The sequence below is a fragment of the Chrysemys picta genome, chromosome 3, assembly GCF_011386835.1.
Source record: "Chrysemys picta bellii isolate R12L10 chromosome 3, ASM1138683v2, whole genome shotgun sequence".
Taxonomy (NCBI): Eukaryota; Metazoa; Chordata; order Testudines; family Emydidae; genus Chrysemys; species Chrysemys picta.
Genome location: NC_088793.1, coordinates 114,268,396 through 114,296,348, shown reverse-complemented (window position 1 = coordinate 114,296,348; position 27,953 = coordinate 114,268,396). Strand labels below are relative to the sequence as shown.

At 40.9% G+C, this 27,953-nt stretch overlaps 1 protein-coding gene across 5 annotated transcripts in view; it reads right to left on the bottom strand.

Moving 5' to 3' along the window:
- Positions 1 to 27,953, bottom strand: part of MTHFD1L (methylenetetrahydrofolate dehydrogenase (NADP+ dependent) 1 like) — a 225,334-nt gene that overhangs the window by 120,375 nt on the left and 77,006 nt on the right. For all 5 annotated transcript variants that reach the window (XM_008177401.4, XM_008177391.4, XM_008177396.4 and 2 more), the window contains exons 18-20: positions 24,168 to 24,308; positions 18,615 to 18,683; positions 5,550 to 5,661 (exon numbers count right to left, since the gene is read on the bottom strand). In XM_008177401.4, the coding sequence (XP_008175623.2) occupies positions 5,550 to 5,661; positions 18,615 to 18,683; positions 24,168 to 24,308 (322 nt within the window). The remainder of the gene's footprint in view (positions 1 to 5,549; positions 5,662 to 18,614; positions 18,684 to 24,167; positions 24,309 to 27,953) is intronic.

The following is a 27,953-nucleotide window of genomic DNA, read 5'->3' as shown; positions in this document are numbered from 1 at the left end:
GATCTGACATAGAAAAGACAATGAAGCAACACCAGCTCATGCGCAGAAATGAACACTAAGGCAAGGTGGATTATTGTGCTTCCAGACACAAATACTCTTGGTCAATACAAAAGGATAAATAATATACTTTCCCATGAATTAAACAACATTCAGCTCCAAGTAAGGGGAATAAACAGTCTGACTGAGCCTCTACAACAATTAGCTATTCACAATAGCTCTCTCTCTACTTTCATTATTATTTATTTATATTATCGTAGCACCTAGAGGCTCCAGCTAAGAGCAAGGCTCCATTGTGCCACTAGGTACTGTAGAAACACACGGCAGGAGACAGCTCCTGCCTTGAAAAGCCACAGTTTAATTAGACAAGATAGAGAAAATATTTTTAGCTCCATTTTACAGATAGTGAGTGGAGGTATGGAGACAGTAAGTGATTTACCCAAGGTCATAGCAAAAGTATGGGGCACAGCCCAAACCTGAATTCAGTTTTCCTGAGCCATAGTCCTATGCACTAACTACAAGCCCATCCTTCGCTCTCTGAGGAGAGAAGTATTGACGCCATAATTCTGCAACTGAACAATCTCCATGTCACAGATCTAAAGACTCAATGACATAAAGCGGGGTTTTTTAGTGAATGTTTCACAATGCAGCTTAGTATAGCTCCTGGTGGTAGCACTAATGTACACAGGGCCCCAGTGGGGGCTGGGGCAGTTTTTACGCCATTTGTTTTAGATCTTTTCTGCAGAGTCAGATAACATGATACTTAAAAATCTCTCGCTGTTGCTACTGCTATTTACTAGCAATAGTGAGAAATTTTTCCCAAAAATCTCTCCATTAGATAAAGTAATTAAGGCCCCACCTTAGCAAATCACTTAAATACATTATTGATTTAAATTATATGCCTAAGTGCTTTGCTGAACAGAGATGGGTATAAATGTGCATAAAGTTAAGCATGTGCTGAAGTGCTTTGCTAAATCGAGGCATAAGAGTCTATTAATTCAGAGTTTAGAGGAAAGCCTTCTCTTAGTGGACCAAAGACTGCATTACTTAAAGCTAAAAAGAGCCCAGTTTTATAGAGATTTATTTTCTGCATTTCAAGTGCACCCCCTATTGAGTAGCTACGGAGGAAAATTGAGAATTGACAAAACAATCTTAACTACACTGCCTCATACTCTGGCAGAGCAAGTGGATCCAAGAAATAAATAAATAATCGATCAACCAAACAATGGAAGAGAAAAGAATTTTAAACAGACAAGTGTAGAGCAAATGATATGAAGTGCAAATACAGGCTGAGAGCAACACTAAGCTGAACTGAATGCAGAAATAATAGTCAGCAGCAAAGGTAGTTCTTTCACCTTCTACATCTTGCACACAGATTCAAATGTGTTTGCCACATCCTCCTTCCATTGTGATAATATCAGTCAGACCTGCCATGTGGAAAGGTTACTGGATATAGCAATAGAAATCACTAAAATGAATACATTAAAAATGTTAAACCCTTAAAAAGCTTTTGATTTATTTGAGGAAAGCACGTAACAGTGAACAGGGCTTATATCTGCTATACATCTTAATGCAATATTGATTCCATTATCAGAGAATAACTAATGTATCAAGAGTACAAAGTGTTCCCACCTAGGATGGGCTTTCAGACTATCACGTGGGAACGAACAGTTCCTGTCCAGATGTACATCAGCAAAACTAGTGATAAAGAAAATCCATCTCTTGCAATATCAGTGCACTTTAAACAGATTACCACCCATTGCATTAAACATTTTTAAATGCATACAGTCTACTTGGAAAATCTCATTTTCCATAATGACTACAACTCTACATTTTCATGAATAATTCACCATTTTCTTAATTATTGCTATTCATTTGACAGCCACGAGATGTAAGGTCAGAGGTCCTACTCACTGTTCTTGCAAACAAAAATTAAATTCAAATGCCCACCAATCACTGCCCAATGATACAAAGGCCTGAAATGACTCCAGATATTACAACCATCATTAAAACTTTGATTTTCAATGTTTTGAAAATTTAAAAAAAAAAAAAAAAAAAAAAAAAAACTTTATCCAAAATGATTTTACGCAACTAATTTTGCTGCTCTTCAGGAAAACAACAACAACAAAAATACGTCCCCATTTGGTGAGTCTTTATTTCCAAGGATAGTAGTATTAGGAGAAATTAAAAAATGACCTGTGCAAGATGAATATCCCGTGATAAGTGAATGGTAAATCCATAGTATATTAAAAAAAGATATAAAACTCAAGTTATGAAATACAGACAAATCAAGCAATTTCTACCTGTTGTAAGGATCCACGGACTAGAACCTGGGTCTGCAGACATTCCCAAAGTGCCCCTGGGTGGTCACGCAGACCCACAACCAGGGAGCACTTTGAAGAGTAGGTACCACAACCTAAAGGACTCAGAATGACATTATCCTGCAGCCCTCTGATTGGCCAAGCACCCTATTTAACCCTGGAGGGTGCCCTAGGAAATTATCTGGGCAACTTTGGGTCTTCTGATCTCCAGTTTCAGATCCCAGCCTCAATCTGATCCTGACTCTTGCCTCCTGACTCCGGCCTGGTACTACCTCTGATCTCCGACTCTAGCCTGACTCCGATCCTGACTCTTGCTTACCAAACCCTGCTCTAGTGCAGGGGTTCCCAAACTGTGGGTCGGGACCCCAAAGTGGGTCACAACCCCATTTTAATGGGGTCGCCAAGGCTGGCGTTGGCCCTGGGCCCCAGCAAGTCTGAAGGCCAAGCCCCCACCTCCCCCCCCCGGCCCAAGACTAAGGTTACATGCCCCCCAACTAGGGCAGAAGCCCTTGGGCTTCAACTTTGGCCCCCCTCGCCCGAGGTGGCAGATCTCGGTCTTCGGTCCCCCCTTCTGGGGGCATGTAGTAATTTTTGTTGTCAGAAGGGGGTCATGATGCAATGAAGTTTGAGAACCGCTTCTCTAATGATTTCTCCAACTCCTGCTCACTGTCTACAGTCCCTCACATGCAGACTCCAGCCAAGCTGTGACTGCTAGGCCAGACCACCTGTGCCCCAGTCCCTTACATCTGTTTGGTTTTAAATCTCCACTGCTACTTAAATTAGAGAAAAAAAGTATAACCAACAGATACTTTACACAATTAATGTATCTTCTGTTACATCCAATGCTGATCTTAATGGGGTTTAATTCGTCACAGTTATTATGGCTATTCAGCTTCAATATGTTTTTAAAAGTTTTCCTCTACTCATATGTTTGCATTATTTTTATAAGGCTCATTATCATCATCTTACGCAAGACTACCTTCTTTTTCTCTACCGCGGTGAATGTAGTTTGGTTTACAGCATCGTGAATGACAAACCATCTGTAACTATGTCTCAGACCCCTACATACCCTACCAATTATTTTGACTTGGTAGGGTAAGTTGATAAATTCAATATTGTAAACATCTTTTGAGAGAAGAATTTGTCCTCTGTGTGCAGTTTATACCAATGTTTGGGTCTAAAACATGCATATACATGAATTTCTCCAGCATTAAGATCAGAAATGGAAGAAACTTTTCCTGAAGGTAATACCCTAAAGAGTTCACTACCAGTTTTGTACTCTATCCTGTATAAAGTCTCTCTAATAGCAAGCTACTACTTATGGAGGATTTTAATGTTAACGTGTTAGATGAATAACCTGATTCAATTCTAGCAAAGTCCACATCCACACAGCTATAAAAAGTCATAATGTCCTAGCCAATCCATCAGTGGATAAAAGGACTCTCTTCCATTGCTACCTGTGAATCCAAGGGCAGACAAGGTTTCAGAGAATCCCTGGATGGGAACTTCTTTGACAAAGGGTGAGCACAACTCCTCAAAGGGAGCAGACACATACCACTGACATTTATGTGTACACTTGGTATCTGTTAGTCGTGGTGTTATGTGGTGACACAATAGGTTAGATAGTAAGTCGCTCAGTTTCCCACAATCATAGTAAAAATAAACTGCATCTAGGATTGCTAGGGATTCCAAGATGTGAAAAGTTAGAAAAGCAGGGCGGTTTGTTTTCAGTCATCACAAGCATATTTGTAAAAATAACTAAACTGTAAGAAATTCAGTGTTACCTTTGATATCTATAGTGAGGATTAAAAAAAATATATACATATCTTCCCTTACACAAGATGTTTATATTTTAGAACTCAGCAGGAACCAGAGAAATAGGCAGCAGTAACTGAAATGTTTTCACAAAATAAAAGCCTCACCTCTCTGTACAATGTATATGTGCATGGTAAAATTACAACGTGAACGTGAACTTGTTTGCAGTACGTAGCCCAGCCTTCTTTGTTAGGGTTATACATTGCTCATGAAAATGAGCATGTTTATAATGCCATCTTATGAAACTGTTGAATGGAAAAGGACAAAGTGGTTCTAGAGAGAAAATGCCTAATATTGATTATTTCCCCTATGTTTGGAATGAAGAAAGAATATAGCTGTGTCTGTTTAACAACTTACAATTACCATAGCACTTTATTTTACAAAAACATCTTTACGTTTGCTTAACCGGAATCATCAAGCTATATCAACATAACTCTGGGAATGATAAAAATAATCTTTACTTTTAATTTTGAGATTATTAATAAACAAAAGACTACTGAAAAACTAATTTACTTTTCATTATTTAAGTTCTGCATTTATTTTGCCTTTCACTCAGTTTAGATCATTATAAAGAGACTTTTTGGTTCTCCTGCTCTCTAACTGTGCTGTTATTGTTTGGCTTCACAACACAGTGGAGGAGTATTTAAATAGCAATCATACTATAAAAAACTTACTTGAAACTGTTCCATCAGATTCCATGTTTGACTTTCATATACAATTTAGTCCGTTTACATGTAAACAATTTTCTATTTCTAAATGTCAGCAGCACAATCTCAACCTGGAATCTAAAATTCAAGCTGAATTCTGATTTCTGATATCGCCACTATTAAAAATTTTTGTAATTTAACTACTCATTCTGCTGAGAGATTTGAGCTATAATAGGATCCAGTCCTCTTCCACAACTATATTGGTCCTGAACTGCTAATAAGTAGTAAAAATGTATTTTAGGCCCTGGTCCTGCAATAAAAACTGTGCATGTGGAAATCCACAGAACCTCTTTGGTGTTAATAGGGCTCTGTCCATTTATGTGACTCTCAATGCAGGCTAGGGATGTAGTTAGTAAAGTGAACAGAGCAGACACAGAGTAAGAAGCTGCCATTTTTACACTATGACTTTTGAAGAAATATTAAACAATATTCTTAACTTCAGTCTGGAACACACTAGCAACATAGTTTGTCAGTACAATTTTATCCTTCAATATTAACTTATTGATTGTGGCAATACAGCTACTGTTTGGCACCTCATTGTACAGTCAGAGTTTAAGGCCAGAAGGAACCATCTGATCATCTACTCTGACCTCCAGTATATCACAAGCCACCAACATCACCCAGCACCCGCACACTAAACCCAACAACTGGTAGGAACTGGTCATAAGAGAGTAATAATAATAATACAATGGGTGGGGGGGAACCTTACCCACAAATCCTTCTTCTCCAACCAGCTTCAGGGCAATCTTGTCTGCCAAAACTGAAGAGTTTCCATGTGCAATATTAGCAAACGGTCCAGCATGCACAAATACTGGAGTTCCCTGGAAGATACAAAAAGAAAATTTACATCCCAGGTAATACAACAGCCAGAAAAAGGAACTGACTTCATAGGTGTATACTTTTTTGATGTATACAATTTTGAAAAAACTGCCTAGGGGGCACAGGGACTGGAAACCATATGATAGTTAAGAGATAACAACGACATTGTTGACAGATAATTTTTTGGGGGATTGCGTTTAGTGAAATCTCAGGGGCATATAGCCCCATTCATGTGAAAGTCTAGATGTTAAGAAGCAACAAACGATCACTTTTGTTTTAGAATCTTCGTTCATAACAGAACACTAAATGACAGTAGTTAAAACTGCAGGACTACATACAACAGGATACTGTATTATATTAGTATTACTGTAGTGCCTAGGAGCCCAAGGTACTGAACAAAACACAGAATAAAAGATGGTCCCAGACCCAGTCTAAGGCCTGGTCTACACTAAAAAGTTAGGTTGAAGGAAGCCGCCTTAAGTCGACCTGTTAATGTACGTGTCTACGCTACCAGGTCCCTTACGCCAACCTAAGTCGCTTCTAAGGTCGACTTCCATAATCCATCTCTGCGAGAGGCGTAGTGCTTAATTTGATTTTCATGGGTCGACTACGAGGTAGTGCAGATGCAGCGTTGTGTAATTCAACTTAATTGGCTTCCAAGTGGTGTCCCACAATGCTCATCTGTGACCGCTCTGCAGATCATTTTCAACTCTGCTGCACTGCAGCCAGGTACACAGGAAACAGCCCTCCCCTGCTAAAGCCCCGGGAACTTTTGATTTTCCATTTCCTGTTTGATCAACATTGGGAGTGTGTCAGCTTGAGCACAGCTGATCATGGAGCCTACACGCCCCAAACACGCTCCAGCCTGGTCTGCACAGGAGGTGGTTGATCTCATCACTGTGTGGGGAGAAGAGTGTGTGCAGGGTGAGTAGCCCCCTCACACCCCTGCCCGAGTCATGGGTGACCACACTTTTAATGAAGTTTATGGGAGGCTCATGTCGGGAGCAGAGGTAGCTAGTTGAACAATGGCCCTTCCCCATAGCACCACAGATATTATGGAGCACGCAGCAGGCAGCTATAACCATGGGGATGTTCTCTTCATTAAGGTCCAACCTTGTTAGTAAACATCTCCAGAGCCCTTTTAAACGACCAAAGGCACATTCAACCACCATTCTGCACTTGCTGAGCCTATAGTTGAACTGTTCCTTACTGCTGTCCAGACAGCAGGTGTATGGCTTCATGAGCCATGGGAGCAAGGGGTAGTCTGGGTCCCACAGGATAACTATAGCATCTCAACATTGTCAATGTTCATTTTGTGGTCTAGAAAGAAAGTCCCAGACTGCAGCTTTTTGAACAGACTCGAGTTCCTAAAGATGCGCGCGTCACGAACCTTTCCCAACCATCCCATGTTGTTGTCAATGAAACGCCCCGTGATTAACCAGTGCTCGCCACACCATTGAAAAGTATCTCTTTTGGTTTACGTACCCTTTGGCAAGGTGGTATGGTGCCCAGATGGGGATGTGTGTGCCATCTATTGCCCCACCGCAATTAGGGAACCTATTTGCAGCAAAACCATCCACTATGTCCTGCACGTTTCCCAGACTCACTACCCTTCTTAGCAGAAGTCGATTAATGGCCCTACACACTTGGAGCACAGCAGCTCCCTTGGTTGATTTACCTACTCCAAATTGATTCCCCACTGACCGGTAACTGTCTGGTGTTGTAAGTTTCCAAACAGCGATCGCCACTGCTTCTTCACTGTCAGAGCAGCTCTCGTTTTTGTGTTGCTGAACTGCAGGGCAGCGGAAAGCTCTGCAGCCACTGCTCATCATCCCATACCTGCAAAACGATGCTGTCCCGCCAGTCAGTGCTTGTTTCACGGGACCAGAAACGGTACTCCACAGAGTGCAGCTGCTCTGTGACTGCCAGCAGCAACTGTGAATTGTTTTTTTCTATGGCTTGCAGCAGGGCTGCTTTCAGAACATCGCTATGTTCCGTGCGGCGGACCCTACTTCGGCTCTGGAAATACTGAAGGAGAAGGCGCGAGGTGTTTGAGATCCTCACAGCAAGAAGGCACAACTGAGCAGCCTCCACGCTTCTAGGGTTATGGTGTAGGCGTGAAAACCACTGGGCTGTTTGCCATTGATATGAGGGAGGGAGCACAGTGCATCATGGGATGCCGACGCCATGTTCCCATTCTCCCCTGCGACAATGTTTTGGTCCCATGAGGCATTGCACAAACTTCCCAAAACACACTACGGCAAGTTGCACTTCGGGATAGCTACCCACAATACACTGCTTTGTGTGTCGATGCAGGCATTACTAGTGCGGACACACTCCATGAGACAGTGAGCATGGTGTGGCCACACACAGTCGACTTAATTCGGAGGCTCGAGGTCGAATTAGATAAAGTTGACTTAATTTTGTAGTGTAGAGAAGCCCTAAGTATAAGATGAGACAAGAGATGGGTACAGATCCCGAGGGAGTACAGGGAAACAATGAGAGAATATTGGTCAGTATAATAGGATGTGGTCTCCACACACCAGCAGTCTAACCGTTGTCAAGATTTTTGTAAGCATCACAGAAAAGGAGAATTTTAAAAGAGCATCCACAAAATAGGCTAGAATTAAATGAAGCATATTATCTAACTGCTATTGACAAAAATCTTTTGCATGTATCAGAATATGTGAGACAACTCATTGCCTGGAAATATCTTTAATTTTATGTGTATTGCACTCTGAATAGACATGGACTTTAGCACCAATACTGTAAAGTGAAATAATGTTTTGTATTAAATATTTTAATGCTTCCAAGATTACTGGCGAGAGGAAGCAAACAGCCTGAGATTATCTAGAGAATAAAGCTAGTTGCTCCTTTTTTTTTATTTTCACTAAAATGTATTTAAAATAATTTATTTGGTATATCTGGGAATTAACCCCAAATATGTGTATGTTCTCCAAAGAATATCATCATAATTGAGTTCAGGTGTGAAGTAATGAAGTTATTTAAATCTCCTTTACAATAGTTAAAATGCTTCAGTCCTGATAAGAGAAAATATTTCGGAGAATTAACAAAACCAGATGTCTCTTAACTAGGGCTGTCGATTAATCGCAGTTAACTCACATGATTAACTCAAAAAAATTAATGGTGATTAATCAGTTTTAATTGCACTGTTAAACAATACTGTAGCGCAATCTCTTTATCATGAAAGTTGAACTTACAAATGTAGAATTATGTATAAAAAATAACTGCATTCAAAAATAAAAAAATGTAAATCTTTAGAATTTACAAGTCCACTGCGTCCTACTTCTTGTTTAGCCAATCGCTCAAACAAACAAGTTTGTTTACATTTGCAGGAGATAATGCTGCCCGGTTCTTGTTTACAATGTTCACCTGAAAGTGAGAAAACACAGTTACCTTTTCTGTAACTGGTGTTCTTCGAGATGTGTTGCTCATGTCTATTCCACAATAGTGTGTGTGCTTGCCATGTGCACTGGTGGTGGAAGTTTTTCAATTGCTCCCCCCACCCTCAGTTCCTTCTTGCCAGACAACTCTGACAGAGGGAAAGGAGGGCGGGATGTGGAATAGACATGAGCAACACATCTCAAAGGACACCAGTTACGGAAAAGGTAACTGTCTTTTCTTCTTCGAGTGATTGCTCATGTGTATTCCATAATAGGTGATTCCAAGCTATATCTGTTGGAGGTGGGAAGGAGCTCACAAACTCTCGGGACGGAGGACAGCCCTGCCGAACCTGGTGCCCTCTCTGGTCTGGAAGACAGTCGCATAATGTGAAGTGAACGTGTAAACTGAAGACCAAGTGGCAGCCCTACAAATGTCCTGAATGGGGACAAGGGCCAAAAAGGCAGCCGATGAGGCCTGCAGCCTAGTCAAGTGCGCCTTCACAATTGGTTACGGAGGGATTCCTGCCAGGTCATAACAGGTACGGATGCATGAGATGATCCCGTTGGAGAACCGCTGAGTGGAGGTCGGCCCACCTTTCATGAGCTCAGCCAAGGCGATGAACAGTTGTGAGGTTTTTCTGAACAGCTTAGTCTGCTCCAGGTAAAAAGCCATAGCCCGTCTCACATCCAGCGTGTGGAGGTGGTGTTCCTCACTGGAAGCTTGGGACAGAGGACTGGCAGAAAAATGTCCTGACCCATGTGATAGGCAGAGACCACTTTCGGGAGGAACGAAGGGTGTGGGGGGAGCTGGACCATATCTTTATGAAACACTGTGTACCGGGGCTCGGAGGTCAGGGCCCTGAGTTCCGAGACTCACCTAGCCGACGCGATCGCAACCAGGAAGGCCACCTTCCACAAGAGGTGTGACCAGGAGCACGTGATTAGCAGCTCAAACAGGGGCCCTGTGAGATGGGCCAACACCAGGTTTAGGTCCCACTGCGGGACAGGAGGACTAACATACGGGAAGAGATGATCCACCCCTTAAGGAATCGGCCAGTCATAGCATGGGAGAATACCGTGTGGCCCTGCACTAGCGGATGGAAGGCCGATATGGCCGCCAGGTGCACCTTGACTGACGAGGGAGCCAGGCCCTGGGCTCTAAGGTGAAGGAGGTAGTTCAGAATCAGCTGGATTGGGGTGGCCACCGGGGAAAACGTCCTGCTCGTCTGCCCATCTGGAAAACCGAGACCACTTTGCCGAGTAGGCTCGGCATGTGGAGGGCCGCCTGCTTTTTAGGAGGACGTGCTGAACCCCTTCCAAGTACGTCCTTTCCTCCCTACCTAACCATTGAGCAGCCAAGCCATGAGGTGGAGTGCCACTAGATTGGAGTGGAGGAGGCGATCCTGGTCCTGGGAGAGCAGGTCTGGGCGGGATGGCAACGGTCACGACAGAGTGACCACCAGGCTTCGTGAGGGTCCCGTACCAATGCTGCTTGGGTCATGCTGGGACAATCAGAAGGACCCTGGCCTTGTCTGTCTTTATCTTTTCCAGGACCTTGCCGATCAGCGGGAATGGGGGAAAGGCATAGAAAAACTGGCGTGACCAGGACAGAAGGAAGGCATCGGAGATAGTGCCCCGTCCCAGCTACTCCCTGGAGCAGAACTGGGGACAACAACGGTTCAGACGAGTCGCGAACAGGTCCACCTGGGGAGTTCCCCACACTTGGAAAAGTCTGTGCACCACCTCTGGGTAGACAGACCACTCATGCTGAGAGGAGAAGTCCCTGCTCAAGTGATCCGCCCGCACGTTCCGGGCGCCCGGCAGATGGAAGGACGGTAGGCAGATGTCATGGGCTATACAAAAGTCCCACATCGAGGCCGTGTTGTCCGTGAGGACCCTGACCACCCGGCCCTCCAGGTGCGAGTGGAAGGCTATGCACGCCAGCCATACTGTCTTGAGCTCCTTGACATTTATGTGGAGGGTCAGATTCTGAGCCGACCACAGACCTTGGTTCTGAACATTCCCCACATGGTTCCCCCATCCCAGGTTCTACGCATTGGACACCAGTTCCAGCGACGGGGCTCTGCCCCTGAATGGGACCCCTTAGAGCATGTTTCTCGGGGAGGACCACCACCGTAGGGAGGTGATCACTGGCTTGGGCACTGTGAGGACCTTGTCCATCCTGTCTCTGGCCTGGGAGAACTCCGAGGCCAACCAGAGCTGGAGGGGCCTCATCCTGAGTCTGGCGTGACGGACCACATACGCGCATGCCGACATGTGACCCAAGAGCTGGAGGCACGCTCTGGCTGTTGTCACCGGAAACCTTGTGACCGTGTCGATGAGCCCCTTCAGGGTCTTGAACCTGTCCAGTGGGAGGGAGGCTCTGGCCGACGAGGCATCCAGGACCACCCCGATAAACTCTATGCATTGTACTGGGACTAACGTGGACTTGGTGTTGTTTACCAATAGGCCCAAAGTGGTGCATGTGGAGGTGGAGGCTTGATGCCACCCTTTTTAAGAGTTCTTGGTGGGCCCTAAAGTCCCCCAGCAGGATGGAGGGGCCGTAATCCACCTGGTCAGTCTCCGGGCACAGTGCCGAGGATGTACGTCCCACCGACTCCTTACTGGGGGGTTTGGAGAGGGAGGCTGATGGTCCTTTTGAGGCTTTGGCCACCAAGCAAGCCCCCACCGGGGGCTGCATCGGGGGCCACGGTGCCCACTAGTACCATTGGGCTTGGCACAGAGCCTGGTGCCACTGCACCTCCTGTGGCACCAGCGGAGCCAGCTCTTCGGCCTGGCTGGCCCATCGATGGAGACTATGAAGGGAGGCTGGGCTGACAATGGTACCATGTGAACGCCTGTTCTCACTTTCAGGTGACACTGAAAACAAGAAGCAGGCAGCATTATCTCCTGCAAATGTAAACAAATTTGTCTGAGCAATTGGCTGAACAAGAAGTAGGACTCAGTGGACTTGAAGGCTCTACAGTTTTACATTGTTTTATTTTTGAATGCAGTTATATTTATACATAATTCTATATTTGTAAGTTAAACTTTCATGATAAAGAGATTGCACTACAGTACTTGTATTAGGCGAACTGAAAAATACTAAATCTTGTTTTTACAGTGCAAATGTTTGTAATCAAAAATAAATATAAAGTGAGCACTGTACACTTTGTATTCTGTGTTGTAATTGAAATCAATATATTTGAAAATGTAGACAAAAATGCAAAAATATTTAATAAATTTCAATTGAAATGCTATTGTTTAACAGTGCAATTAAAACAGTAATTAATCATGATTAATTTTTTTAACCACACTATTAATCGCGTTTTTTAATCGTTTGACAGACCTACTCTTAACCCTTTAAATAATTTTTCTGTTTTAATGACACTATTTTTAGTCCTCACCATTACAGAATGCCAACCACAATAATCTAATCTTATATTTTATCTGTGAGCAGTTTGCACACACACAATCACTTTCCTTCAAACAGACAAAACAGTACTTTAGACTACTACATACAAAATTTCAGGATCCGTCTGTGAAAACACAATTTGTCTTTGTGGGAAAATGTGTGTGTACATCTGTGTGAGCGCACGTGTGTGTGAATGGGGATGTTATCGAAAAGAGACAATTCCCATGAACAATCTGATGGCTACTCTGCTGTACATGTTTTAAAGATGAAACAGTGGAACAAGACCAGAAAGAAAGAGCAACAAACATTATGTCTTAGAACAAAAAGAATGATAAAGATTATCAACATTACTATACTCCCGCTCTTTTGAGTCAGTGTTCCTTTATGTCCTCTAGGGACCACAGCAGTGAAACGCCAGTAGAGTTTTATAAATGTATGCGAAAAACTCAACTTGAACTAGGCAAACCTTCAAATTGCAAGTGAGGTTCTAAACGTATGATCCTCCCCTCTATTCAAAGCTTGTTATTGTTAGCAGCAGATCCTAGGGGCCCTAATCATGCACTAGGCAAGTTACAAAACACATAGCAAAAAGATGGCCCCCGCTCCAAACAGCTTAAAACCCAAGTAAAACAAACAAACCATTTCCTCCTATGCTGTTTTTAATAAGGCTTTTAACAGTTTCTACAAATCTAGCCTGTTTGTTTCTATAATCCACAATTTTTCTCATATTAAATGAATTACCTGTGTAATTACCAAGGTTGTAAAATTAACATATCAAAATCTATTGTGGATTCTAGTCTACTGAATTTATTTTTACCTTGGGCTTTATTGTTCAGCAGATTTACATACTGTACTGCGAGCGATCTGTTTTAAAAAATGATAACTAAAGCTAGCTGAAAAAGAGTTGCATAGTGTCTGCTCCTAAAGCATTTTTTTTTTTAAAGTTATCATGTGTCCTGAAGTGCCTGATTCAAGTGACCTTAAGCAGCAAAAACCCCAAAGGCTTGTTTAATTAGAGACAATCGCACCTGAGGCACTTTAATCTGACAGACTTTTAGCTACATATAGGGCCTGATCCTGCAGCTTTTAATCAGAGAAGGCTCCTAGTGAAACAAAGACGCCAAAAATAGCTCAATGGAGTTCCAAAATCCAGAAAACAGAAGGAAGTTAATTAAATGTTTCATTCTCTCATTAGCTCTTGTAGGCAACAAAACTCTTGGAGCAAAAAAGCACGGGCTGATTACCCAAGGGAATGAACCCCGAACAGACATTTGGCGCCTCAGGCACACTCTTGAATGAATGGATTAAAAATCTTCTCAGAATGACGTTCGTGGCTATAAAAGCGACCTCCCCCCCTTTTGCCCCCCCAAATGACCACATCAGACATCTCCAAAGCCTCCTTAAAAAGGTATGGAAAATCTCACCATGCCTCAGAATATACAGCTGGCACTTATTTTGCGACCCATTCCTAATAAACTATATATACACAAACTATCAACAGCATTGTGTATACATTTAATAAGGGAAATTCTTGATTATCAAAAGATTGCAGGAAGAAAATCATGCATGAAGCAAAATATGCAAGATTATCTATAGCTGACAAGGTGTTTACAGTATTTATCACCCCTTGCTATGATTGGTACTTTAACTATAACATGAGTTACAGGGCAACCATATTACCACTCCACAGAGTTGTTAGATACTGTTGTTTCTCTGCTACACATGGTATAAATAAATGTCAAATGTTATAGGAGCAGTTCACAAGAGTATCCTTCATGACAGACATGGATAAAACACTATGAAAACATTATGTACAGCTAAAACAAGCATAGTAGTTGCATCAGATGTAAAAGCTGCTGAAGTGTGACATTTATTATATGCAGAGCTGGTACCATGACCTATTGTTAAGGTTGCCCAATACTTCCTATTATAGCTCCTGTTTTCAGTTGCTTACAGTTTTGCCAAACATTAACAACTCTTCAGGTTGAAATTTCCATGCCAGGTGTCTGCCTTAGGCTGATTTTATTTTAAAAGTTTCAGCAAAAATGGTCCAGTCATCTCTGAGAATGAAATTAGGAGAAAGATATTTTGCTCATGTTAAAAAAAAAAAATCTTTCTTTTCACTGAAGCTCTAGCACCTCCATGCTTTGGAGCAGGGTCTTGAAATCTGGCAGGCAGAGAAGGTGTTGCACTGGTCTCAGGAAGGTGCTTTTTGTTGTCCCCATTAAAAAATACAAATTTGGCAGAGCTGAAAATCTTTGTTGACAAATGCTTAGCAAACTTGTAAAAGTTCTGCAGCTACATTCTTCGAAGATTCTAACTGCACTGAGCATGTTCCAGCCTAGGACCACAGGGGCTGAGCAAGATTTTCTCTATAATTGCTGCTACCAGATGCTGCAGGCTGCTGAAGGGCTGGGGCACAGGAACTGACAGCAGGGAGAATGTCTATCGTGTGCTCTTCCAACAGTCCCCCAAGTTTGTTTACATTTACAGGAGATACTGCTGCCCTCTTCTTATTTACAATTATTTACAGAAAGTGAGAAAAGGCATTTGCATGGCACTTCTGTAGCCAGTATTGCTGTTTTACCCACATTCTGCCATATATTTCATGTTATAGCAGTCTCGGATGATGACCCAGTATATGTTGTTTGTTTTAAGAACACTTTCACTGCAGATATGGCAAAACGCAAAGAAGGTACCAACGTGAGATTTCAAAAGATAGATACAGCACTCGACCCAAGGTTTAAGACTCCCAAGTGCCTTCCAAAATCTGAGAGGGATGAGGTGTGGAGCATGCTTTCAGAAGTCTTAAAAGAGCAACACTCCAATGTGGAAATTACAGAACCTGAACCACCAAAAAAGAAAATCAACCTTCTGCCGGTAGCATCTGACTCAGATAATGAAAATGAACATGTGTCGGTCCGCATTGCTTTGGAATCTTATCGAGCAGAACCCATCATCAGCATGGATGCATGTCTTCTGGAATGGTAGTTGAAGCATGAAGGGACATATAACTCTTTAGTGCATCTTGCACATAAATATCTTACAATTCCGGCTACAATAGTGCCATGAGAACGCCTGTGCTCACTGTCAGGTGACAGTGTAAACAAGAACCAAGCAGCATTCTCTCTTGCAAATGTAAACAAACTTGTTTGTCTGAGCGATTGGCTTAACAAGAAGTAGGACTGAGTGAACTTGTAAATTCTAAAATTTTACATTGTTTTATTTTTGAATGCATAATTCAATTTGTACATAATTCTACATTTGTAAGTTAAACTTTCACAATCAAGAGTTTGCACTACAGTACTTGTATTAGGTGAATTGAAAAAATACTACTTCTGTTTTTTTACAGTGCAAATACTTGTATTCAAAAATAAATATAAAGTGAGTACCGTACATTTTGTATTCTGTGTTGTAATTGAAATCAATATATTTGAAAATGTAGAAACCATCCAAAAATATTTAAAGAAATGGGATTCTATTATTTAACAGTGTGATTAATCGCAATTAATTTTTTTAATTGCTCGACAGCCCTAAAACACACACATTAATACGGGGAAGGCTAGTCTAACTTGATCTACTAACTCATGTGAACATTACAATCCGCATGGTCTTAACCAGGATTTTATCTTGAATTAGTTAATTCAAGGTAATTTGATTTTAAAAACATCTTTTTTCCTTAGAAAGGGTGAATTAGAAGGTGGTCTGTGTTTGGGTAGGTGGCTCATAAATTAGCACTGAAATCAATAGGGACTCAAAGGGGTACAAGGGTCTGCGGGTGAGGATCCGACTGCAAGACTAATGCTGCCTTTAATACAGATTTTGTTGGTGGTGTTTGTATTTCAACATGGATTTTGGGGTGGGGATAGGAGGGGAATCCCTAGGCACCGGGGACAGGGAAATGATGCTAGAACTCACTATTCACAATGGTCTTTGATCATGGTTATTGATGGGGTAGTAACATAAGAATCCCTCAATCCAGGATGGCAAGGAGGTTATAAGAATACCCCTGATTTCGGTATGTACATTCTAGTTTACCAAAGGATGTCACAGGAGGTCTTAAATGAAAGCCAGGGTCATACTGGTTATTAATATTGTTGGTGAAAAGTACATACAGATACTTTGTAAGGAGTTATGTATGTATACTGAAAATATGTTCTCAGAGTCTGTATCACAGCAGAGGTGGAGAAACAGGTTTCCTGTCAGACAAAAATGCTTATTCATCCGTCTCTCTGTTGGGATGTAAATTAAGCACTGCAAGCCAACACAATGGAGACACATTTACATGCAAAATCAACAACAAGATATGAAGTCAACAAGGGTGAGACAGAGTGGGGGAATCTCTGGTAAAAACTTATCCTTGATTTCACTATAAGCATATCTCAATGGTGTGGTAATAAGCAAGTTGCTGATCCTGAATTGAATCATACAATCTGATATGTATATTGTTCCTTGAGGACAGCAGACCTGGTATTTCTGTGAGTGTACACTGGAGAAGGGGCTGGAGCCTGGATATTACAGAGGAATGCTTCAAAGGGAGTCAAATGCACTATTTGTTAACCTGCAAGGCAAAGTCAGGGCTGGCATTGCCCAAATGAGAGTGACTGGTGGTGTCAGGGAGCCGACATGCAGTTAAGCACAAACAAGTTTCCCTCTTGCTGGAGGGCACGGGGTGGCAAGGTGACTCCTGGGTACCCCGAAAACCGTCACAGGGTGTTTCAGCCATAGCATGGAATGGACCAGAACAGACTAGTGCCACATAAAAGGCAGAAATCAGTACTGTTTAGAAGGGTGAATAAAGAAATACATAATGAAAAATAACTGAAAAATAAAAGTGTGGCTCTCATGACTAAATGCCCATGAATCAAATAAAACTATTCGGACATTTATCATTTTCTTTTAAAACAACACAGCAAAACAACAGCTCTTTACATGATACCATTTCGGAACAGATACACACAGTGCTAATAGAGTGATACAAACTAGACCGCAGCATCAAAGCTACTTCATGACTTATGTACCTCAAAGGTAGTCTGGATACCAATTTAGTACCCAAATTCATGGAAGCATTTTTCTTGGTTCTGGATGATCTCTGGTTTCTGTTATTGAACGTCACCAAAACACACATACATTCTTTATACAGCTGCATGAAAGAAAAACCTTTGCAAGAGAAGCCTATTCAGCTCACAAAAGGCAAACTAACATGAAATACACAGCATGACAAACTATTTTAATATAACAACATTCCTTGGATGAAATGAAAAACAGGTTGTATCAAATTCCTTCTGTAAGCAATAATCCATTAAAAAAACTCAAAACAAAAAAACTGACGATGTTTTGAATTCTCATGGGCTGAAATTCTTATAAACTGGGGAGTTGATTTCAATATGTTGAGCGGACAGGGAGTTATGTGTATCACGGCACTGTCTAAATATTTTTACAGTTGAGTTTTTCAACAATAAAAATCTATTTACAAAAAGCTGGAGAACTACTTGCATTTGGCACAAAATTTTCTAGGATGACACAAACTAAGTTTCTAACACTCCATTATTTATTTTTCTCAACATAAATGTCTGTAATAGAGCCAAATGAATAATCCACAAATAATAATTTATTTCAAAGATTTTTGTGGCTATTCCAATTTCCCCAAATATATTAACTATTCAAAACTTTTTTTATGAATATTGTTCACTTGTTGGCGTGTTGTGATTGGTCAGAAGTCACCCTGTATTGTTTCTGGCTGGAGAAGCATAATCCTTGTCCGATTTCTGGTAAAAATACTGACCTGAAGAAAATTTTAAATTCTCTTTCCAAAAGCAACAAAGCTCAATTTCTTCTCTACAAGCATTACATCAATAAAGGGTCAGACTGCAGGCACAAGCCTGGTCACGCATTAAGATGGAAATGGAAGGCAGACTGTGATTGGGACAATTCACTGCTTCTTGCTTGGAACTCATGTCAAAGCCATAAGGGAGACCAAAAGGTTCATGGAAAGCAAATACAAGGGAGGAACTACACAGCATATACATTTGCCTTGAGTCCTAAAAAGTTAAGTGCAGGAAGAATGGCAGGAGTAATATGGAGTCTTAAAACAAGGACTAACGAGATGTCTAAAAAGTTCACAAGTTGAACTCACCTCTAAAGTCTGCATTAGTGTTGGCTTAATTGCATCCTTCATCAAAACTGCCAAAGCACCTGTTACTCCCTAAAAAACAAGAGAGTGCACATTATAAGTATCCCTATTTTACACCCATTCAAACAGTTTAAGTTTAATGAGTTTGAAATATGAAACTTTAGTTCTAAAGAGAAAATTCGTTAACAAAAAAAGGGAAATGTTTTTCACTATACACATTGTAATACTATGCCATCACCATTATAAGAGAAATCTATTTAGATTTAGTTACTTCATGGCCTTTATTACCATAGTATCAGAAGCCTCAAAAACATCAATGGATTTACCCTCATAACATCTGTGAAAGATATGGTAGAGCAATATTTTTTCCATTTCACAGAGAGAGAACTGAAACTAGGGTGACCGGATGTCCTGATTTTATAGGGACCCGATATTTGGGGCTTTTTCTTACATAGGTGCCTATTACCCGCCACACCCCATCCCGATTTTTCACACTTGCTCTCTGGTCACCCTAACTGAGACAGAGAGAGAAACAGCAATGAGCGCAAGGTCACTCACAGGAGAGGAAAGAGAACCAAAGTGTGGGCTTATCAAGAACACTAAGAGAGCAAAGGGCAACAAACTTGCCAATACTGCACAAAGAAATGAAAGATGTACTTCGCTCATGAGAGAATGGACATCAGTAGCATGGGTTTCTAGGTACAAAGGTGGAGAAATGAACTGGCAGTCTCTGCAAGACCTGTATAATCATATGGTTGAGAAAAGGATGTAAACAGATACCATGAGATTGCCTCTCATTTTTAATCCCTACAAACTAACTGTACAGAACTCCTCGAACAGTTCTGCCAATGAATCTACATTTGAACCAACAGGTCCAGCAATGTAAACCCTGAAAATAATATATTATGAGGCGATTTTGCAATAATTACTATTACTACTAATTTGCATCACTTGCAACATATCAGATTTGAACCCAGGTCTCCAGAAGAGAAAGGAATAATGTATGATACTTAGCCTCTGGTAAATATGAATTAAGGAAACTGAGGCCACATGTTAGGATTTCTTTGTTAAATATTGCCATGTTGTAAGTCTCTCTGTCACAAGAGTCTAAATATCCACAGTCATCACAAAATGAACTACAGTGAAATGGGATGAGACAATGTTAATGAGATAATATATTTGTCCCTTGTCTATGGATTAATACTGAATAGATTTTCAACTGCACATTAGTTTCTTAAAAAAAAAGTCTTGTTTACATTTTGGGGATCAGAAACAAAGAACCACAAAATTCCGATTTTTACCAAAATAGATATGGGTCTATCATTTCTCGCATAAAGAGAGAAGGTGCTATTCCATCTCTGACTAACAATCTAATGATAAGCACAGAGACATATTAAAAAAAAAAAAAAACAGATTGCCACCACGTCTCACTGTTCCTTTCCGTACAGCCACAAACACACCAAAATAACATACTGTAGCTAAGAACAGGTCATTTATTTTAGACAAAGAGAAAAAAAGAGAGATGAAATGCCATTGAAAAGTCAGCATCGAGTTAAGTACTCCAACTAGTGTACCATATGCTATATTCTGAAAGTTTTTCCTCTTTATTGCCCCCAAGCTACTCAGTAAAAATGACTGATGATGTTGTTGCTTTTGATTCCCTATATCCTGGTCATTTAAAAAAAAAAAATCTTTATAAAGTGTAGATTTTTTTTAAAGGAGATTAAATTTTTCATCTGTTCAACATGACTTTACTTGCTATATAAGGAAGCCATTTGACTCATTTCCAAAACCTGAAGCATTTACGAAACAAAACTTGAAGCTGAATTCCCCACCCCAATACCTAACAATTTAAGATTAAACTAAACATTTCTCATTTTTAGCAATTTCTCCATTAAATCTCAGGTTTACTGAATTGTGCAATTAGAAATCAAATACAGAACATGTCGAACATTGTTCTTCCTAGTTTAACAAGCAGACATTTTAAAGTAATGACTTTAAAATAGTGTTTTCATTTTAAGGTAATGAACATAAAAGCTTGTTGTTTTGCCTACGCTGCACACTATGGCCACTCAGAGCACTACAGTGGCAGGTGGGGGCAGAATTCTGATTCTCCCGTTCCAAAAGCACAGTCCCCTACATTTGAACTAACATTAGTTGTTAGCAGCATAGGGACTATAACACACAGCTGAGCATTTCAGATTCCACCTAGTGAAAAGCAGTGCAATATATACATGCTAGGCAGTACATTCCAATAGTAAAAACACTGCCAAAAAATGAAGGCAAGGACTTTAACACAAAGGCAAAATTTTGTTCCTATGATGCAATTCTTTATGCCATCACACATTGTTTGCCACTTTCATAGGTAATGGAACCACATTGATTTAACCTGAATCATTACCCCAGGCCAAAAGAAAGAAACACTGATATCCTCGGAGCACGAATGGCAAAATATTTATATTGAAATGCTTTGGAGAACTAACCAAGAAGCACCCCTCTCCACATTCCCACTGGCAATATGTTTCAAGGTAGTTCAAAGCCTAGAGTTTGTTTGACTCTTGACTGAGTTTAGATGACTTAACAGTACTACTGAATTAAAAAAACAAACAAACCAGTTTACACCTCCCAATTTGTTGGGAAATTTCATCTCTTCCTCCCAGACAAGAACCTGGCCACAGTGATCCATGTATTTGTCAATCCTGGACTCGATTTCTGTGTCTGAAGCTGAATGTGATGATAATGTAAAGCCTCTAGCTGGTACATAATGTGTCTGCCCACCTTCTCCATGGATTAGACCCCCATGAGTACCTCAGATCTGAACTGTTATTTCTTCACTAGCTCCTAGTCCACTTCCAAAGCCAATTTGAAGTCTTGGGCCTAATCTTCAAAGTCATTCATGGATCAGGTTCCAGCTACATTAGAGGCCATGGGGAAAATTTTACAAAAGCACTTAAGTGACTTAGAATCTTAAGTCCCACTTTCAAGAATGACTTAGACACCTAGGAGTTTAAGTCTTCAAGTGCCTATGTCTCTTTTGAAAATAGGAATTAGGTGCTTTTGAAAAATTTACCCCACATCTCCATTTGTGAGACACTGAGGCAGTTGTGCTTCTCTGAGACAATACCTACTACAAAGTGCACGAGAGCTTTATCCAAAGCACCCTCAGTTGAGAAGTTCTCGCTTTAGAGAGGAGGTTGGACTGCATGCCCACAAGAAAACGAGAAAGCTGATTTACATATTTTAAAGACATTTCAAGAACATTGACCATAGGGCAGAGGAGAACAACAGAGGGTTCGCTAGTAGGAAATTGGGTAACTGACTTTTCTTTGTTCCAGTCATAATAAAACCAATTGTGGGATATATTTTTCTGAAGTTTTAGTACGGTAAACTGTTTATTAAATACAAAAAAGTTGACTGTGAATAGTTGTATCTGAGTAGTCCCACTGACTTCAACAAGACCTGTTTGTGCTTAAAGTTAAGCACATATGTGTTTGACGGCTGGAGCATAAGTTTGCAGAAAAAATATTTGGGCTATAAAGTACTTCTAAAATAAAAATGATACTGTAAACTAATAGATTTTAATAATTGTTAAAAAAAACCCTTGCATAATAACCTGAGAAGCTTCTTTTACTAAACAAATAACTACATATTTATTTAATATTATTCATGGCTGCTGAAATACTAAACTAGGGCATACCCATTTAATTTGACATGGAGATATGGCACCTGTCCATCAAATTTCTACTACAGTATAGCAGCCAAAAAGCAATTCAGCCTTCTGAATATTGTACAATTAACCTCACATTTTGGCAAATAATTCTTTATGTTCCATTACACATGCTAGATATTTAATTCATTACACTTGTGGAAGCCGTCTCCTCAATTCACAAAATATTTAATTTCTCTCTACTTCTCCTCCTGCTCCCCAACCCTCTCTGCATCTGGTTTCAATCTGCCAATGTATATTTTAGGTTTTATTATTGTATTATCATAAATGTGTGACATAGAAGGATGAAATTAAGAGCAATTGCATTTTTGTACAATGTATTAAACATTATTCACATACAGAAACAAATGAAAGACAGAGGATTAATGGTTTAGATTAACGTAAATTAAATAATGAACTAGAAACTATTTGTCAAAATATCATTTTAATGTATAAAAATAAATTTTGGGCAACAGACATTTGTGGAATTTGGTTTATCTATACAAATTCTAGGCGTGGCTGGTAGTGTTGCCTATTATTAAGGTTGCCCATTATAAAAACCCTGCTTTCAGTTGCTTATAGATTTTGGAAAACTTTATCTGTTCAGGCAGAAATTTTCCATGCTGGATGTCTGCCTCAGGCTGAAATTTATTTTATTTTATTTAATTATTAAAATTTAAGCCAGAACAGTTCAGCCATTTTTGAGAATGAAGCTATTGAAAAATATGATATTTTGCTCATGTTAAAAAATGTGGGTGACCTTCTCTTTGGAGAAACTCTAACGTCCCAAGGCTTTGGGGCAGGCACTTGAAATTTGGCAAGGCGATTGACCTGTGTGTCAGGGATATGCCTTTTGCTGTCTCTGTGGAAAAACTGTTCACATTTGGCCAAGTTACAAGCTTTGAAAAAAACCACATTTTAAACATGATCTGCAGAGACTAAAGAGTTTTAGCAGCTAAATGCTAAACTGAGCAATGGGGGGAAGGAGTGGAGAGGAGCAAGCAGGGAACGGGGCCTTGGGGGAAGGGGCGGCGCGGGAGCAGGGCCTCGGGGGGGAAGGGCCACGGTTCGGGTGCTGCTGGCCCCCCTACTTTTAGGAAGCTTCCATTGCTCCTGAGGCCAGGATGTACTGTCTGCTCATGAAAAACCTGCTGACTGCTATTATCCACTCAGGATCCCACAGGCCAAAGAAGAGAAAAAAGAGGGAGGATTTGTACAGATAAAAAGATATTAGGTTGAATGCTGACTGCTGACGACACATTCTGGCTATTTATGGGGTTAGAATTTGGTGCCAAGAAAAATGTGTATATGCTTCTTTCACAGCTGAAAGTGGGAAGGGGCAATTTAGCAGATAACCTGAACTGCTGGATGGATACTTGAATAAGAATAACCAATGTGTGTCCTTAAAAAATAGATCTTACTGACGTGTAAAGTTAACCCTTCACAAGCATCATCACTAACCTAAATTCACATTTTTTTTTTAAATTACTGCTGCAAGCATTCATCAGGCAGCCCCACTGTAATATTTGAGAATACTATGTAAGAACAATAGCAAACATTACCACCTGAAAAGGAGCTCCGTGATTTTCTGTAGCACCTGATTAGCTTGCCTTAGAGATGTGGAAACCTACCCAAGTAACTTAAGTGGTTTCAGAAGCAAAAGTTACCAGAAGGCTTGAACAAAGGTAAATTTTACATCCTGTTCCAACTGTGGCCAGATTTGGGATCAAAGCCCGACATGCATTGTTAAAAACAAAACTAAAAGACAGTGTATAGTTGCCATTTTGCTGATTCAGCAGGCAAAGCAAAAGAGTCAGGAGTTAGTCACAGGGCTTTTATACTGTACATACCAAATCCTCAGCTGTCACTGGCTGTCCATTTTTGTCATTAGCCACCACCATTTTCCCCAGTCTCTCTTTCATATCTGCCAGGCTGGTGGTCAGTGCTAAGATTGCCATGATTTCACTTGCAACGGCAATGTCAAACTGAGCCTACAAAGATAAAAGCAAGAGTAGTAAACCACATCAGACACAGGCAAGAGGATACTTTCAGAGCAAAATTAAAAGAAATACAATATGATTATTACCTTGAGAGTGAAATTTAAAAAGTTCTTAACACTTATTAACAACACCTAAGATTATTTAAACTGAAATAACTAACAGTGAAATGGAAATTAGATGTTTAAAATAAGATTTTGGAGAGTTTTTTGTTTTGATTTTGGCATTTCACTCATTTGGGGACTCAGCACCCTGCTGGACTGAACCCCTCAATTGATATTTCCTTTAATGGGAGTTCAAGTTGCTGAACCACTGACAGAGCAGGCCCTTGTGTGGTCAGTGAAACAACACCGGTTAGTTTCACTTTCCACATCACATGCACTAGCACAAGTGCCTTTATATTTGGGTTTATAATACTGGTCAGGAATTTGTATATTTAAAAAATCCTCTGTATTTCATGAAAATATATTCATATTACATTTTGTAATTTTTAGTTTACAAAATTCTAAATCTGGGGGGTTAAACTACTTGACAATGTTCCTTTAAAATAGTATTTTCTTGGATTTAGCATACAGAACTTGTGCTTTTTTCTCCTCCTGGATTAACTTTGTGCAACACCAGTCCTATTGCTCTTATAGAAATAGATCTATAAACTGCAATACTTCTTTAGAAGGATTCAAACTAAGCCCCTGACAAGTGAAATATCTCACTGACGATACTTAGACCAGGAGTTCTCACAACAAATTTTTTGGTGGCCTCAGAGTTTTTCCTAAGATATTTGATTAACTTTAGGAAAAACAAATACATGTGCATATCCAAATCATTGTAATTTATTTATGCAGGATTTTTTTTTTCAGACAATAATAAAAATAATGTACAGTCGTCTCTATTCTTTACTGGACCTAAACAGAAAGAACGTGCAAAGCACCTTATTTGTGTTTCTGGTCTTTTTTCCTTGTGTTTCTTTCGCTTTTTGGTTGCTTTTTTAAAGACTTGCTAGCTTCTAAGAAAAGTGATATTAAGAAACATAGGAATGTTACTTTTCATAGCAGACTAACTCAGCCCTGGCAAGCCTGGGGATAAATTAAGCCTTGGATGGGGAAGTGGGTACGGAGCCAGTGGCAATGGGGCACTGGGGGAGGCAGCGAGGGCCTGGGGTGATCAGGGCCAGCTCTAGCGTTTTTGCGGCCCAGGCAGCGCAAAAAAAAAAAAGAAAAAAAAGCCGCGATCGCAATTGGCGGCAATTCGGCGGCAGCTCTAGCACCACTTCATTCTACGGTGGCAACTCAGCGGGAGATCCTTCACTCCGAGAGGGAGGCCCCACCACCGAATTGCTGGATGAGCTGCCCCCCTCTTCATTGGCCGCCCCAGCCACTTGCTTGCTACGCTGGTGTCTGTAGCCGGCCCTAAGGGTGATGGGGAGTGAGCTCGGGGCCAGAGCCCACCACCATGTGGCTGGGCAATGGAGCCTGAAGCCTGCCACCCACCACCCCAGGGCTGAAGCTCGACCTCTCCTCTTCCCCTCCCGTCCCCGCAGGAAGGGGAGGAACTCATTGGCTGCCTACTCCTCCAGCTTTTGTCTCTCCAGAGGGGGACAAGGCACAATTACTACTGGCAGCAGCAGAGGAGGGGCCGTTGCTTTGTGCCACCCTTCCCCCATCACTCCCCTCCCCATCACAGGCACTTCGTAAATACTTAAGGCCCCAGTTCTGCAAAGACTTCAGGATCAGGCCCCACGACAGGTCCCTATTTCATGTACCTCATGCTGGGTACTAACATGAGAGGACTCTAGATTTATTAAACTATATTGGCTCTTTATTAAAGCAACCATATACATATCCAGCCGCAACTTAATATTTTATGCATCTGCATTAGCCACAAGGAATGACTGCCTGGTGTTTCTCCAAACTCTTCTCTCCTGAAATTCATACTCCTTCCTTCAGCTTTCATGCATACGTACACAAGTGAATAAAGACTATTTGTACATGAGTAAAGATTTACAGGATTTGGAACCAAAATGAAAACAGTAAACTTATAAAACAGATATTTTCAAACTTGAATTCGGGCTAGCTCTTTATTAATAGAGAAAAAAGCTGTGCGTCCAACAAAACAGCTGGGGGTACATAGTTAGACCTTCCCAGCTATGTTAAAACAGGGTTATGGCCACAACTTCCTTGAACTAACGAAAATAAGAAAATCCAGAGTTAAGGATGATACTCCTCCTCTAATTTATCCTTGCAGCACTGAGAGATGGTGAATGAATCTTAGATCACAGAGAGATTTCACACACCATATAAACTGCAACACCATCTAAGTTTATCAGGATGGTTTTAAGAATAGAGTTTATGCTTTTATTATGAATTCCAGAGTTTTCATCACCATCATTAAAATGCCTATTTCCCTTTTGTATATTAGGGTATTTGCTTTTTTTATATAAATTAAAAAAAAAGGGGAAAGAACCCACTTCCGGGAAATGTTTGAGGAATGATGTAACAACACTAACTATTACAATAACACATACTATCAGTCAATGTTACTTTCTGTGACACAGTCAGGGTCTGGACACCCCAAAGAATAAGCAATTGAATCAACTGATTGTGAGACCAAAAACAATGGAAGCTCTATTTACATATGAATCAGCAGAAGGATGAGAAGTCCATAGGAAGAGAAGAACAACAGGAAGCCTTCCTAGCTCTTGAAACAAAGACAATGAACTTTGGGGATAATATAAGGGTGGGGGGCAAAAAGTCATTTGAGTTCTCCATCACTTGAATGACTGAAGAGGCCAGAGCTCTTGAAATCACAGAACAGTGGGTCTTTCAACCAAGGATGTAGAAGTCTATGGAAAATGAATATAGGTGAGAAACCTGATTAAACCATGAATATAACTTGCTGAAGTTAAATTTAATCAATAGAAAGTGTGTTTTGTTTGTTTTGTCTGTAACCCTTCATACCTTTCACTATTACTAGAAATCACTTCACCCTATGTTCTTTGTTAATAAACTTTGTGACACTGCATCCCATATTCTTCATAGAGATATTATGATATGATTATGGCATAAAGAACGGTTACCTACCTCTCGTAACTGTTGTTCTTCGAGATGTGTTGTTCACGTCCATTCCATATTAGGTGTGCGCGTGCGCCGTGTATACGGACGTCGGAAACTTTTCCCCTTAGCGGCTCCCGTCAGGCCGGCAGGGGAGACCCCGCCAGAGTGGTGCCTCCACGCTGGTGCATATATACCCCTGCCGACCCGACCCCCCTTCAGTTCCTTTTTGCCGCTGACTCCGACAGAGGGGAAGGAGGGTGGGAAGTGTAATGGACGTGAACAACACACCTCGAAGATCAACAGTTACAAGAGGTAGGTAACCGTTTTTTCTTCTTCAAGTGATTGTTCACGTCCATTACACATTAGGTGACTCACAAGCTTACCATAGGAGGAGGGTAGGAGTCATGGAACAACTGACTGGAGAACAGCCCTACTGACCGCTGCATCATCTCTGGCGTGCTGACTGACTGCGCAGTGGGCTGTGAATGTGTGCACCGACGACGAGGTGGCTGCTTTACAGATCTCGTGGATCAGGACCTGCGCCAGGAAAGTTATTGAAGATGCTTGGGCTCTAGTCGAGTGAGCCATG